The 16,541-nt window shown below is 45.4% G+C and overlaps 1 protein-coding gene across 1 annotated transcript in view; it reads left to right on the top strand.

Moving 5' to 3' along the window:
* The window catches only part of SORCS1 (sortilin related VPS10 domain containing receptor 1), a 410,485-nt gene that overhangs the window by 277,002 nt on the left and 116,942 nt on the right, over positions 1 to 16,541 (top strand). Inside the window, exon 6 of the mRNA XM_026651051.1 lies at positions 5,806 to 5,879. Within this exon, the coding sequence (XP_026506836.1) occupies positions 5,806 to 5,879 (74 nt within the window). The remainder of the gene's footprint in view (positions 1 to 5,805; positions 5,880 to 16,541) is intronic.

Raw genomic sequence — 16,541 nt, 5'->3', positions numbered from 1 at the left:
ACTCTCAGAAGACATGCCTGGCTACGTTCCTCTTCTCTTCCACGGGAAACAAAATCTAAAGTTGAGGACTTTCCTTTTGGAGGCAATTGCCTGTGTAGTTCAAAAACCAATGAATTATTGGAAAAAATTAGAGAGACAAGATCTACATCCAGATCCCTGGGTCTTTTGCAGACTTTCAAAAGGAGATTTTCTAGATCTCTTCAGATTCCAAAGACAGTATAACCCACCTTCTTCTTCTTCATTCAGCAAAAGAAGACATCACTACCAATACCAACAACAACAACAATCTTTTGCTTCTCAGTCATACAAGAAATGGCCATTCAAGCCCAAAATGAAGCAAAATAATTGGCTTACCGCTGCTTCTTTGCTTGCAGTGAGACTGCAGGTTTTCGGTGGTGTTTGAGAGCCGCAAAGCAATGTTGGATCCTGTTTTCCTTACATTTGGAGACCTTTTAAGTCAATGTTAGAGTGAGTGGCTAAAGATCGCCACAGACAGATAGGTGTTGCATACTATAAAGAATGGTTATACCAGCCAGTCTGATACACTTCCTCCAAATCAACCTTCCTCTCCCTCTCTTTTCAGGAACCTCACTCATGGGACATTGTTAAGATCAGAGATCAGTTCTCTGCTAATGGAGAGAGCAATAGAGGAGTTTCTAATAAATCTCAGGAATCAAGGGTTCTGCTCCTGCTATTTTCTAATTCCAAAGAAAGATGGAGATCTTCGTCCAGTCTTAGATCTAAGGAACCTAAACAAGTATGTCTGAAAGATGCATTTCGGAATATTAACCCTAGGATCCTTTATTCCTTCCCTATCCTTTCTAGATTGGTTTATTCTTGATCTCAAAGAAGCTTACTTTCATATTTCAATAAGACCATCATACAGGAAGTACCTTCCTTTTTGCTGTAAGGCAGGATCATTTCCAATACAGAGTCCTCCCCTTTGTCCTCTCCTTGGCACCCAAAGTCTTTACAAAATGTCTATCTGGAGTAGCAGCGTTCTTCAAGAGATGAGGGGTTTCTGTCTTTCTATAGTTTGATGACTGGCTCCTAATAGCAACCTCAGAGGATGAGCTGGAAGAGCTCACAATATTTGCATGCCCTCTATTCTGAAATTTAGGTTTCTTTAATAAAATGAAAGAAATAATTACCGACCCCATCACAGAAAATCCTATTCACAGGAGCTCTTCTCGATTCCCAAAGAGCAAAAGCATACATTCTGAGGGAGAATTCCCTGAAGATAAAGTGTACCTTTCAATCTTTGCTGCTGAATCCATCTCAGAGAGTAACGTTTTTTTTTCTATCACTAATGGGCATGATGGTACATATTTCACAGCTTATGCAAGGTTTAGGATGAAACTGCCCCAGCGCTAGTTATCAAAGAACATCAGACTGTCGGTACACAGTAGGGATATGATAATTACAGTTCCCAGGCAAATCCAAAGATCCATCTGGTGGTGGATGGATTGGGGAAATGTTCTGAGAGGGGTGTTATCCAGTCCTGTCTATGATAATCACAACAGGCTCTGCAAACACAGGCTAGGGTGCCCATCTGGAGAAGTTTGTAACAAGGGGACTCTGGGGTCGACAGGAAGGTTGTCTCCATAGCAGCATTCTGGAATCAAGAGCAGTTTGGTTGGCACTCAGGTCATTTCTCCCCCAGATTCAAGGGTCGGTGGTTCAAGTGGCCACAGACAATATGACAGTAATGTACTATGTAAACAGATAAGGGGAAGCCTGATCACCACAGCTTTGCAAGGAGGCAGTGAAACTTTGGGACTGGTGCAAAGCCCAAAGGGTGAGTCCGATAGCTTTACATCAGGCTGGATCCCTCAACCAGAACTAAGCAGGGAATCCACACAGATGCACAAATGATCTTTGAAAGACTCTGTAATCAGAGACATCTTTGCTCTTTGAGGTACGCCAAAGATAGATCTATTTGCAATAAGTTTCAACAGGAAATGCTGTTATTTTTTGTTTCAGAGTGGGAGTGGATACTCAATCTCTGTGTGATGGGCTGCCTGTCTCACACTGGGCTCTAAGGGGTTAATAGAGTTCTAGGGAGGCTGCGCAGGAGGTAGCCAATCAGAGAAGGGCTGAGAGGAGCAGCCAATCAGGGCCAGGCAGGCCCATATAAGAAGAGCTGTAGGGCAGAACAGGTTCAGTAGCTGCCTGGAGCTTGAGGAGGGAAATCAGGCTCCTAGCAGGAGGAAGGAGTACCAGCAGGGACTGGGGAAGCTAGAGAGGACTCCTGGCTACATACTAAGACTGGCAGGCTGAAGCCCTGAGGTAAGGACAAAGAAGGCGATGGAGGCCGCGGGGAAGTGCCCCAGGGAAATGAACTGAAGAGTCAGAGGGGATGCAGCAGGTGGTGGGTATCTACAAGGCCCCTGGGCTGGGACCCAGAGTATTGGGCAGGCCTGGATTCCCCCGGGCCCCACTCACCACTGAGGAAGTGGCTGGACCGAGGGACGGTGATACTGTCCCCTGGAAGGGGGGAGCACAGTGTGTGGCATAGCCGGAGGGCTGTGTCGTGAAGGGGACACTGCGTTCCTGGAAGCGACGTGGGTCCGGGAACTGAAGTGATGGAGTCGAGATGCCACCAGAAGAGGGTGCACCGGCTAGGAGAGCTAATTCACAGAACAGCCAGCAGAAGGCGCTGCAGTGGTGAGTGAACCCTGTCAGACTCTGGCAGATGGGTTCCTCCTTGGATGGGATGCAGAACTAACGTATGCATTCTCACCATTTCCTCTGATGTTGAAGGTTGTGAGAAAAATAGGACTGGTCTTGGCCAGAATGATACCGATTACCCCAGCTTGGCTGTGACAGTCGTAGTTCATGGGTTTGCTCCTGCTTTCCAAAAGGAACTAGAGATTCTTGCCAGTATCAACAGACCTTCTGAAACAACAATAAGGGACAGTTTACCATCCTGATCCATTATCATTGCATCTGACAACATGGGCAATCCGTCTCTAATAGAGTTGGAGAGGTCTTTCTCTATGGATATTCAACATGTTCTTCTTAATGCCAGAAGAAAATCAACTAGAAAATATTATGAATTAAAATGGAAATGGTTTTCACTATGAATATCTGATAGACAATAGATCCTGTGTCAGCCCCTATTCAATCTCTATTAGAGTATGTGTTATATTTAAAGCATAAAGGTTTCTCTGTTGCTTTGCTGAAGGTACATCTTACATGCAATAGCAGCTTCTCATATACAAATAGATGGTAAATCGGTATTCTTGCAGGAGGTTATTAAGTTTTTGAAGAGTTACTAAATGTGTACCCCACCCCCGATGAGAGATCCTGTGGCACCATGGCACTTAAATTTAGTGCTGTCACAGCTTATGTCTCCACCATTTGAGCCCTTATCTTCATTTTCCTTATTTCATCTATCAATTAAGACTGCCTTTATTATAGCAATAACATCAGATAGGAAGATTAGTGAACTTCATGCTTTAATGGTTGACCCTTCATTTTATAAGGACAAAGAAGTTCTTCAGCCACATCCTAGATTCATTCGAAAAGTCACCTCAAATTTCCTTATCAATCAGTCCATCACATTGCCAGTGTTTTTTTCACACACATACACACACACACAACCTCATTCGAATAAGGGGAGAATCAGAGCTATATTATCTGGATACAAAAAGAGTTTTATCCTTCTATTTGGATAGGACTAAAGACTTTCAATTTTCACTTAAATTGTTTGTTTCATATGCTGGTAACTGTAAAGGAAATCCTATTTCCACACCAACATTATCAAGATGGGTCAGAGAGTGTATAATGGAAATTTACAAGCATGCTTCACAATTTCTCCTCCCCCGCTCCCCCCGGGCTCCCATCTGACTGTCGACTCCATTAGAGAGATTGCAGCCTTGGTGGCATGTTTGAAACACGTTCCAATAATAGAAATTTTTAGAGCAGCCACATGGCATTCAATACACACGTTTCCAAGCCATTGTTTGTTAGATATCGCAACTAGCTCAGAGGCACAGATTGGTAGATTGATGTTACAGTCCTTGTTTAGCTAGTGCTCCTTACCCACCAGCCAACTCAATATGCACACTGTTTTCTAAACTCTCCCAAGAGTGGGAATATGCAGAGTCCATCTCGAAGAACCTCGCTTACAGGTAAGTAACTTTCATTTCTCCGTTACGCGTGGCTGTAAGTTCAGTACCCTTCGCAAGCATAAATTCAGGATGAAAGTAAAAATTGCAACGACCCACAAACCTTTATTATCTGATATCGCCTAAAGGAGCTAGACCCTGAGTTACATGTCTCAGTCAACTGTAGGTAACTGTTTGCAGCTGCATGCAGACACAATCGCTATGTTTAGCAGCTAACTGCTCATATGCAGGGCCGGCGCTAGGCACTAGCGCTCCAAGCATGTGCTTGGGGCAGCACTTAATAAGAGGCGGCACTCCGGCTCCTTTTAATTTTTTTTCCTTGGGGCGCAAAAAGCCGGGAGCCGGCCCTGAGTGGAGGTGAGCTGCGGCGGTGGGGGGTGCGAGGAGGGCCGTAAGAAGTAACCCTGGGGGGAGGGGGGCAGAGGAACCGCTCCCCCCCAGCTCACCTCCGCTCCACTGCCACCTGCTCCCCCGAGCCCGCCGCTGCTCTGCTTCGCCCACTCCCTCCCAGGCTTGCCTGGGATGGGAGGGAGGGGTAGGAGGGGAAATGCCGCGCGCCCAGGGGAGGAGGCGGGGCCGGGGATTTGGGGAAAGGGTTGGAATGGGGTGGGGAAGGGGCGGAGTTGGGGCGGGGCCGGGGGGGGGCGCAGAACATTTTTTTTGCTTGGGGCAGCAAAAAACTTGGAGCCGGCCCTGCTCATATGCATCATTTGCAACAGTCCATGCAAGTATTTTTTTCCCCTCTGAATACCACTGGCCTCTGCTATTGGAACTGTGGTTGAATCTCCAGGGGCTGTCAGTGGTAGCAAGGGTTATTTCTGCTTCCTTTCAGTCAGGTACCAAAGTACACAGGCACGTTTTAGTCCCAGCATTTCAGAGATACTCTATTCAGTAGTGGGCAACAGTGCATACAGAGAATGACCTGTGCCTGAAATCCCCAAGAGCATAATTGTAAGTTAAGTGAGAGTAATGAAAGTATCATAAAATATGGGACAGGTCTATAGAAAGATGGCTCCCCCCATGAGCAAAATTCAGTTTCCCTGTGCAAAGAGCAAGCAAAGTAGGATTTGCACTGGGGACAAACAGAAGTCCGATTTCTCCTCCCCATCCAGGAGGCAGGGCACTTGTGCAGTTGAACTGCAACCCCTGGGCTGTAGTAGTGGCCACGACAGGCTGTACCCCATTAATGAGGAGTTTGTGACAAGGGCAGGCTCACAGTTTACAGAGCTCCTGGGAACCACCTCTGCCATTTCCCAGAACTCTTACAAGCCCCTACCTATGCTCTCTGGTGGAGCAGGCCACTGGAGAGCTTGGATCTATAGCACACAAGAGGAATACATGCATAATCCGGGGTGTAGCCGCATAACCCCTCACTTCCCATAGCCTTTCCAAAGCCATGAACGGGCCTGGGGAATGTCACGCTCTCTTCCATCGGGCGTGCTGTTCATTTCCATTATAGTCAGAGTCTCCTGGCTGTCCACAGATCAGCCCTTTGACTTTGGAGGCACTGCCGCAGGAGCAATGGATGCCAGAGAACACTTCCAAAGCCGTACAGGTTGCAGTTCTGTTCCTTTGTTGACTGTGTTTATCCTCATACTTTAATGTGATTCTTGCAGATAAAAAAAAAAAGAGGTCAGGGAGGTACAGTGATTGTACTCTGTTTTGTCTCCAGTTATACAGTTCGGTTGAGTTTGGCAGAAGATGGCAGCTGCTCCAGGAGGGTGTCGCACCAAACAGGTTCTACTGGTAAGAAACAAAGCAAATGTTTTGGTTTCACAAGCACAGCTCCACCAGGTGTATATGGAGGTGGTGGTGCTTTTGAATGAAGGCTCTGGGGCTGAGGAGGCGTTACCAAAGGAGATAAACATTGTCATCACTCAGACCTTTTGCTCTTCAGTTTTAGTATTGAGGTTAATTTTTTGTCATTTTTGTCTTTTTGTCTGTGCTTGTACAGCGCCTTGCACAATGGTGTCCTGGTGAATGATTAGGGCTCCTAGCCACCTCACTAGCACAAATAACAATTTGAGAAGTGGTTGTCATCTTCTTAGTGCTGACCATTGCTTTCTGCCGTGCTATTGCATGTGCATTTCTTACATGGCAGTGCAATTGTCACTCATGTATATGTTCCCCTCAGCACCCAGTCCACAGAGAATATGAATGTACTTCAGCTCCCAGCTGGAAAATCCTGGGATTGTTGAAGTCAAGGGTAGTTTTCCCACTGACTTAAGCAGAGCCAGGTTTTCGCCCATAGTCCTTTAGCTCATGCTGTGTAGGCTCATGCTTTTAGCTCAGATTATCACTGGTTCAATCCCCAGTAGTGACCATGATTTTGGACATCATTACACTCTGCCATACAATATTTTTCTTCCCTTCCAATCGTAAATCATTGTGCATTGTTGCCATGTTCTACTAAACAGGTGGCAAGTATTCCAAGATTTCTAGTCCAATTTCAAGACCAAAGATATATGTATACATGTGGGATCAGTCATGCTGTATAAACGTTTCACCACTTCTCAGAATACTAGTCTACTGCAAAACTGTGACGTAGGCAGGAGCCTGTGCCCCAGAGTTTGAATTCAGAATTGGGTCCACCCATCCCCTAATTCAGGGGTGGCCAACCTGTGGCTCCGGAGCCACATGCGACTCTTCAGAAGTTAATATGCGGCTCCTTGCATAGGCACCGACCCCAGGCTGGAGCTACAGGCGCCAACTTTCCAATGTGCCGGGGGGTGCACTGCTCAACCCCTGGCTCTGCCACGGGCCCTGCCCCCTCTCCACCCCTTCCTGCTACCTCCCCTGAGCCTGCAGTGCCCTCGCTCTTCCCCTCTCCCTCTCAGAGCCTCCTGCATGTCATAGAATCATAGAATCTCAGGGTTGGAAGGGACCTCAGGAGGTCATCTAGTCCAACCCCCTGCTCAAAATGTCATGAAACAGCTGATCGGGAGGTGCAGGGAGGGAGGGGGAGGCGCTGATCGATGGGGCTGCTGGTGGGTGGGAGGCTCTGGGAGCTGGGAGGGGGAGGCTGATGGGGGGCGGCTGACATATTACTGTGGCTCTTTGGCAATGTACATTGGTCAATTCTGGCTCCTTCTCAGGCTCAGGTTGGCCACCCATGCCCTAAATTAACAGGTCTTACCTGTCTTTGGTACTAATATGGTCCCCTTGCCATAGTATCTGGTCATCTCACAATCTTCATGTACTGAATGTCTTTAATGGATGTTTCAACTGAGGCTTTAGAATCAGCATATTGTAGAGACAGCAGCCATCCTCGAAGGTCATATCTGGATCTGGGTCCAAACTTGCCTAACATTTAGGATTGTTCAGCTCCCGTGGTTTTGTTCAGGGCAATTTCAAATCAGAGCCTTTTTAGTTGTATCCATCATTGCTTTATACATCAGTATTGATACACTAATATGTTAATATCATTTTGATAGCAGGCAGGTCTCTCTACAGCCCATGCCCGAAATAATGCACTGTAATTGCACTGACACTAAAGTGCTTGTCACTAAATATCTCCTCACCTTCAGGCAACAAGCAATTAGTGTAACACAAACTTGCGTGAAAAGGAAAGCATGAGCACATTGGACTGAGCACAATAAGTTGAATAATGGTCTATTTTCCAGCACACATGGTACTACAGGCCAAATTCAGAGGTAGGTCTAAGTTATTGTATGGAGGCTGGACCCTGCTCTCAGTTACACTCCTATACAGCCGGAGTCACTCCCATCAGTTTCAGATGGAGGTAGTAGTTTAACTGAGAGCAGAATCTCCGGGGTCTGGTTTACATCATCTTACATATCACTTTTGAATCTGGCCCTTAGAAGGAGATTCTTTGTGGGATAGTGTAGCAGGGTGCTGGTGCAACTAATTAGCCCCTTCCCAGTCAACTTCAATCAGGGGAAGCAGATTGGGGCTGATGGAAACAGGGCCGGCTCTAGGCACCAGCGTTCCAAGCATGTGCTTGGGGCGGCACTTCTGAAGGGGCGGCATTCTGGCCCTTTGGGGGCGGCTCTTTTCAAGGGGTGGCACTCCGTTTTTGGTTGTGGTTTTTTTGCTTTGGCAGCGGCACTCCGTTTATTTATTTATTTTTTTTGCTTGGGGCGGCAAAAAACCCAGAGCCGGCCCTGGATGGAAAAGACCTGATGCCGGCCTGAGGATTGGCAACACCTGCTGGCCTGACAAGCCAAGGGCTATAAAGGCTGGGAGGGAGCCAGAAGGCAGGGGGGCAGCCAGGGAGAAGTCAGTCAGTCAGGGAGGGAACTGGAGATCTCCTAGCAGAAGGCTGGCTCTGCCTGGAAAGGAGGAGAGTAATCCTGTAAAACTTATACATAGATGGACACTTGTGGTGAGATGAGGTTAAGTTAATAAAGACATGGGTGTTGCACAACCCTGAAGCCTCTCTAAGCCGTACTGGGGAGGGCAAGCGGGCCCCAGGAAGAGGGGTGTGTCATGAACCGTGTTACAGATAGATACATTAATAAATAGTATAGCAACTGAATTGGGTCAGCAAAAATAGGACCCCTCTTTTACCCGCAAATTAGAGATGATCCCATGCCAAAAAACAGATTTTGAACACTTCAAGGGAGTTGGGGTCCACTGTTTTGGTTCGAATCACAGTCGAAGTAAAGGACATGGGCCAAAATTTAGATCCAGATCCATATTTGAATTTTGTCAACACCTCCCCAAAGTTTAGATCCAGGATTTTGGTTTGAACCTGTCTCTAATCCAAACCTTTCTCTTTCCCTTTAACCTGGACTTTGCTGAAACTTTTGCAATCTGGAATTTCCACTCCCATTTTTTTAAAAATTGTTCACTCATCTCTGCCCTTCTGGCTTCCAGACAGGACCAGAAGCTTCCATGATATCATAAGAACATCTTTTCCCATGTTTCCCATGGTATTTCTGGCCTGACACGAGCAGAAAGAGCTGAGAACCTTGTAAGAAAGCATGTTTTTTGAGCTGTCCAGCTATATTCCTTGAATGAGCATCCACACTCTTGAATGCTTATTATCCATACTAAAATCCAAGCGTTTTGAAGTCTGCCTGTCATTAGGCACAAGAGAGATTTATCATATATTGAACGGATGGACACCAGCAATGAGAATAATGATGATAATGGTTAATGTTCCTTTCCACAGAGATAAACCCTTGAAGTCCTCTGAGGGTCTAGCAAAAAAGAGAAGTAAAACGAGGAATTTCAAAAGCACTGCAAAGCAAAGAATAACAAATACGATTAAAAACTGCTCCAATCACCGACCCATCTTCCCACAAACACAAACTAAACAAGAAACCAAAAGTTGTTAGTGTCGCCTAGAACGGGACGTCTTTGATTTTTTTGGGTCATTGATGCATGTTAAACTGTGATTCTGCTTTTTGAGAAACTAACACAGTTATAGAAAGGGGAGTTAGATTTTATTCTGGCTCACACATTCTAACCAGAATTGCTCACTAATTTCTAGTGACTGGCCAAATTCTACCCTCAGAGTTCTGCATCCCCACTAGAAAAAACTGGGATTATTGATGACAGTATATGACAATACTGAACCTGGTTCTCCATTGGCCTGCTTTCTGATTCAATCTTTTCCGCCAGTGCAAAACCCTGCTGAAACAGTTTAGTGTAAATGACTCCACAAGGAGCAAGGCAACAGAGAGTCAAGCCCATGGGGTTTTGCACATGTGTAACCCAGAACAGAACCTGTTTTGCAGAATCCTTATTGTTGGTGCTGACGTGCAAGCCAGAAAGAACCCAGCTTGACTCTCAGATCCCAGTCTGTTTTTATGGGGCTGACAGCTAGTGAGAACCTATCTTTATTTTTTAATTATTTTAAACTGAGCAGATATGATCTGGAAATCACTGGGACATGATCAGCTCAAAACCCATGATGCTACTTTTACAGTTGCTCTTCAAAGCAGAAGTGCACTTTGAGAGATAACATTCCAGAGTTACAGTCCTTCAATAGAGAAAATATTGGGTGAGATCCTCACCCTACTCTCACCCCTTTACACTGGGCAAAAGGGCTCGAGCGATGCAAGGCAGCCTTAAAAGCACTGGTTCAGGTTGAAGGAGGATTCCCTTTGAGCAGGAACCACAGAAGACCGTGATAAGCCTATGTTCCAAGGATCCCATTGCAGCCCAGGGGTAGGAGGTGAGCCAGGGACTGGGCTGGGAGTGGGAGGAACATGTCAGAGGTGGAGCCACATCACACAGTGCTACAGAGATTGTGGAGCATCCTGGGGAGATGGCGTAATTCAGATTGGTCCCTGGGGATGGTAAATTACTCCAGGATCTCTCCACCCTTTGGAATGGTCCACCAGGCTGGGCTGTGAGGCAAAGCGTTGAGTTTAACCCTGGGCCTTGGGCCCTTTCATGGGTGCATTTCTATACGCCATGCATTTATGTTTTATTTGACAGGAAAGAAACTTTCGGGAGGCTTTATAGGCTTTTAAAACACACTCTGTTGCTAATCAGATCAAAGCTGAAATTCCTAATTGCTCACTATTATATTTTAATTGCCATATGACCCTGCTATGGCCCTCACATAAATAGTCCTGGGGCACTTTAAGTCTTATGAATGAATTCACCGGGGGCTGCTAATGCTCCCGTAGAAAAAAATCTGACTGTAAACGTTACCAGAGAAACCACTGTCATCTTTCCCGCTGCCTTTTCTATATACGTTTGCAAGATCGTTTTCTTTTTCGTATTTTTGGCTGCTACGTGAAAGTCCCCAGAGGAATTTAAACCACAGAAAAACAACATTAAAATAATCTGCTGACACCTCCTGCAAAACTTTGAGAAAACGTTCTATTTAGAGAGAATTCAGCTGCTTGTAGATCATATGAACTCTGTATTCCTGTGTTGACTCCCTTCTAATGAAAGAGGGATTTCCATAAAACCAGAATCTTTGATTCTTCAGGGCTTATCGTTCCCCCTGTTTACCCCTTCACCTGCAGCTAAAAGTCATTCTCTGACATCCAGACTGGTTGCTGTGGAAGGGATTATGATGCTGCCTCAGGGTGGGAGATATCAGGTGTGGGGTACGCAGATGAACTCAAACCTTTACAACAAACAGAGGCCTGGGGCTTTCTCATCTGGCAAAAAGAGGGACGAGATTGACACTTCTCTCTCTCATAAGGGTGTTTTGAGGAAAACGTCATTAATACATGTGATGTGCTCTAACTGTGGTGATGTGCTAAGAACTGACATTTCCCATGATCACCACAGCCTGATGCAGTCCCTCAGCAAGAGGGGAGAAAGTAGTGCATCGGAGAGCCCAGCCCATAGAATGGGCGCATAAGGCACTCAACTACAACTACTAGGAGGCACCGCAGCGCCATTTTGTATCAAAATATTGCAGTTTTTGGATGAAGTATTTCCATTTTCAATATTTTGCTGAAAAGCCATCAGGGTCAGGACTAGTTCATCAGAGCAATGCTGCATTGGCGGTTTTCTGGAGAGAGCGGCAATATTTACTGACGTGGTATCAAGGGGAAAGAAGGCTTGAAACCGTGGTTGGTACAGCTGGGCAAATGCTTCATTAAAATGTTTGGGAACATTAGTTCGAATAACCCGCCTGGATTCTCTTTGATGACATTTGTGACTATTTGTAGACATTTTCTGCACACGTTCATAGAAGTGTGTTTTTGTTGGTAAGAATGTTCGCAGAAAGTGAAAGTTTCACAAATACAAATGTGAATGGGATTGGTGTAAAGTATCTGCAGCGGCCATCTTGAAATCACCTTGGTGTCCTTCTTCCTGTTTATAAAAGTTTTAGTCATCCAATCAGGGAGCAACAACAATATCTTGTTACTCGGACAGCCAATTACACCCCACCCATAATAGCAAACAGGTGACGACCTATCCAAATAACAAACTGTAAGGCTAAAATATGTATGTATAAATTATTCATTGAAGGATACATTTTGATAATCTTATTCACATAAAGTAATAACTTACACCACAAATAGTTCCATAGAAGTCAATGGGTTGGGTAGCATAATTAGAGATGATTGGAAAGGTTAAAAAAAATCATGAAAATGTGATTGATGTATTGATTGATTTATGGAAAAAAATAATTTGTTCAATTAAGTTTAATCATAATCTAACCCTGAATATTTTTGAGTGACTTATTAAATTCCACAAATCGAAAGGCTGTAAGCAATTAGCACACAGAGGGGAGAAAGAGCTCAATTTGCCAATTATTTGTGCCCAGATACAACCATTAGCTTTATCAATGTTAGTCATGTTTATTATTTGTATTATCTAGCACCTAGGGACCCCAGTCATGAACCAAGACTCTATTGTACTGGTTGCTGTACAAACAGAAGAACAGACAATTCCTGCCCCAAAGAGAATATGATTAATTATATGTGTATTGTTCACTTTCATCAGAGTAATGCTGCAATGGCAGTTTCTGGAGAGAGCTGTAATATTTACTGACATGGTATCAAGGGGAAAGAAGGCATGAACCATGGCAGGGTGCAACACAAAGAAGGAAACAGTCACTGCCTCAAGGAGATTAGACTTAATTAGAGAGAAAATAAATACAAACAATTAATCTGCTGGGTGGACATGACTGTTGTCTCTCCAAGCAGAGTGAATATCCCCTTTTTGGTAATTTACACGTCTTCTAACATTGTCCTACAATACAATCCTGTTTATTTTTTATACAACATCCTTAGCACTATGGGGTGGAGCTAGATGAAGACACCCTTAGACTTTGGAGGAGGGGTTCCAAATCTGACCCCAGATCCATATTCGAAATGTCACACATATCCCCTATCTTTAGAATAGATCCAGAGTTTACTTGAATTCTGGGTGTTTGAAATCCAGAACCATTTTTTTTCAATTGCAGTTCAAGCTCATCTCTAGTTAGGACATATTGCCATCAAATGTTTCACAGAAAAAGTCAGTCATGGGTGAGGGGAAAAGAAAGTAATCACAAGTCCGGGTTCTGTAACAGGGAAAGTGACTCATTCAATTGGAGGGTGCAGAGGTGGCAGCTAGTTTCATGTAGATAATACAGCACCAGAGTCATAGAACCCTCTGACCCCTAATAAGGAGAGCTCCCATGAGGAGCTGAGTGGAATAGAAGGAGACTGCAAGAGGAGAAGAAGTCAACAGAAAAACAAGTGGACATAGGTCGGGGAAGGTGGGGAGTCCGTGGAGAGTTTTGACAATAAAAGGACGTTTTTAAACTGGATTCAGAGATGGATTAGAAGCCAAAGCAGATGGTGGTGATGGTGGATTGATATGGTCCTGCTTAGTTTGGAAATGGACATTGGTTTGACTCCAATTTGACTGCTGCATATAGCTGCAACTTTACCCAGATTATGAGAAAGAGAGACCAGTGGACAGACAGAGGGTGAGAGAGTTGTGCTTATATAGATGTATGAATAGGGAGAGGCGGAGAGAGACCGACTGAGAGGTGAGTGGGTGGGTGGATGGAGTATGCGGTGTGTTTGGGATGATGGAAAACTTACCTCTTCTGGGGAAAAGCAAATGGAGATCATCTTTAAAAATAAATTTCTTGCGTGAGTTATTTCAGAGGGAAAGAAACTGCAAATTATTTTAAAAGCCAGGATTCTGTTCATTAAAGAAGCCTCTGGAGGAGCTGAAAAGCAGCATCAAAAGCCTGCTAACAGCTTTTTAAAAATTCCATTGTACCCAAGCGGTCGGAGCTCGTCTGGCAAACCGTTCCAGTGGCTCCTGTCAGCTTTTTGGCTGGGTGAAATCAGGTGGGCTGAGCCTGTTTGAATAGCGTCGTGTCTGGGTTATTTCCAAAAGCTGCTGGGCATCGCCAAACAAAACCTTTCAGTCACCGTGGGGCGACTGCTGGAGGCTGATGCAGAGGATGCCAATCAAAGTGCAGCACAACAGTGTGTCCAGAAAATCATCTGCTTGATGTGACTTAAAAGCCACAGCGGATGAGCTGAGCTGTACAGAACATTTAATTAAAAAGAGACACATTTAATAACTTAGACATAAAGCAAACATGCCCATGCCAGATGAAGGCTCGTGGGGCACTGAATGAAATCACTGGCTGGTGGGTAACAGCTAGTGGTTTTCTAAGGCAACCGATACGTGTTTGTTCCCAAGTGGATTTTGGATTTGGAAGAAAATCATTTGAAAGGTCAGAGCTCCGAGGCGGAAGCTTTTGTCCCGTTGCTGATAGTTTTAGGCAGGCCCAGTCTCCAGGGTAATAGAAGTAGATGGCAAATAGCACCTTGAGGTGGACAAACGGTGCCCCCAGGTACCACTGTGCTTAGGGCACCTGAAAACAAGGTTCAACATTCCCTTAAAACTTACTGCTGCCAGGGTGCATCCTACTGAAATGTGCACAGGTAACATTCCAGGCCTCTGGCATCTTTTGCTTGCAAGCCAGTGATGTCCGTGTAACATCTCTGCCTCCTGATGTAACCAGGGGAGCATATGCTCCTGTTGGCATTCTTCTCTGAATTAAGATGCCAAACGTATTTCAGTGTGTTCAGTGAAAATCTCTGATAACAATTCGAAGACCTCCAGTACACTCTGAGTCCCCGCCGTCCATCTGGAATTGGGGTGCTGGCGTCTCTAAGCTCAATCCTGTGATTTAGGACTTTATCCCTATTGTGTTTTGTGGGGACACTGATGCCATCCTGAAGAGGGGCAGATGAGGGAGCTCAAAGACGCACACAACCTATTCCTTATCCCATTGGTCCCATCGGATTTGCCATAATAATACTTAGCTCTTAGAGGGCTGTGTGCAAAGCCCACTGAAATCAATAGGAGGCTTTCTATTGACTTCAGTGTCATTAAAACAGGCCCATAGATCTCTTTTCATGTGTGGTACTCAAAGTGCTTTCTCAAGGGAGTAAATATTTCTATCTCCATTTTACAGATAACGTGCTCAAAGGCACATAGTAGGTCTGGCAGACTCAGGACGTGAACCCAGATCTCCTGACTGGGTCCAGTGCACTAATCACTGGATCCCACTGAATCCCCAATAGCTGTGTATGCAGGAAGCCTGTCTTTGGCAGGAGCCAAGTCAAGATGCTTCAGAGCATCAGTCACCTAGTGTTGCCCCTACTTTTGCTGTATTCTAGGGTGACCAGATGTCCCGATTTTATAGGGACAGTCCCGATTTTTGGGTCTTTTTTTCTTATATAGGCTCCTGTTACCTCCCCCCCATCCACATCCCGATTTTTCACATTTGCTGTCTGGTCACCCTACTGTATTCTAACCTGGGCAGGGAACTTCGGGAGCCCAGCTGACAACTGGGTTGGCCCTGAAGTAATAATGCTTGCAATGGCATCCTCAGCTGGGTCATTGCACGTGTTCTTCTTATTCATGTAACTGACCCTTCTTGGAGTCGGACCCTCCGTGTTAGGAGTGGTGAGGTGAGGGATGGGGGAGGAGAGTTGTACTCTATTTGTGGGTAATCCTTGTACCTGGTGTAGAGGGTACTTTACCCATGCCAGCTGATTCGTCTCGAGGGAAGGCTCGCAGTGATACTAGCTAAATCATAGACTATCAGGGTTGAAAGGGACCACAGGAGGTCATCTAGTCCAACCCCCTGCTCAAAGCATGACCAATCCCCAGACAGATTTTTTACCCCAGTTCCCTAAATGGCCCCCTCAAGGATTGAACTCACAACCCTGGGTTTAGCAGGCCAATGCTCAAACCACTGAGCTATTCTGAAGGCAGAAGCCTATTTATGCCAACTCACGCCTATATCCTGGAGTGGAGCTAATTGGATTCACTTATCAACAGAAATATGCATACATCTTTATGTAGGATACAAGAGCTTGATGTTAGGTTGATTCAGCAGAAGAGCGCTGTGTTGCTAGCCAGGGCCCAAGAATGTGCTTATCTTCTACAGGGATTTGAGTAAGAAGCGAATTTGCCTTCACACCCATGCATGAGGTAAACCTCCAGAGCTGCATTTCATTAAATGGGGCAGTTAACTTGACTGTGAACGTAACCGTCTGGATACATGCTAGGAAAGTTTTATTCTTACTCTCTGTTGTATATTTAATGAGTAGCTCACTGAATAAGTATGGTTTACTTTGTATTCTTCCTGTAAATGCCTTCTGCGGACTCTGTCCGGCGCGCACGCAGACCAGAACACAGCACTGCCAGGTGTGTGCATTGAAGCCTGTGGGAATAACTGATCATATTATATTGTCTGATCTGAGAAGCAGTCAGACAAATCGTGGTTCCTCTGGCCCAAGTTGTAGGGCGGGGGGCACAGACTGAGAAAGGTGGCATAAAGTTGCCCTTTTCCCCACCCTGCTCTGCTTCAGCCCTTGTCCAGGCTTGAGCATCTGGTGCTAGATTAGAGCAGCCCGAGGGTTGCTTTCACTTACGCCAGATGCAAATGGCCCCAAAGGGGAAGGATCAAGATGGTTCAGGGACATCCCGGCCATGCAC

The sequence above is a fragment of the Terrapene carolina genome, unplaced genomic scaffold (genome assembly GCF_002925995.2).
Source record: "Terrapene carolina triunguis isolate 2854851 unplaced genomic scaffold, T_m_triunguis-2.0 Scaffold95, whole genome shotgun sequence".
In the NCBI taxonomy this organism is placed as follows: domain Eukaryota; kingdom Metazoa; phylum Chordata; order Testudines; family Emydidae; genus Terrapene; species Terrapene triunguis.
The sequence above is the reverse complement of the archived record's forward strand: the minus strand, read 5'-3'. Positions and strand labels throughout refer to the sequence as shown.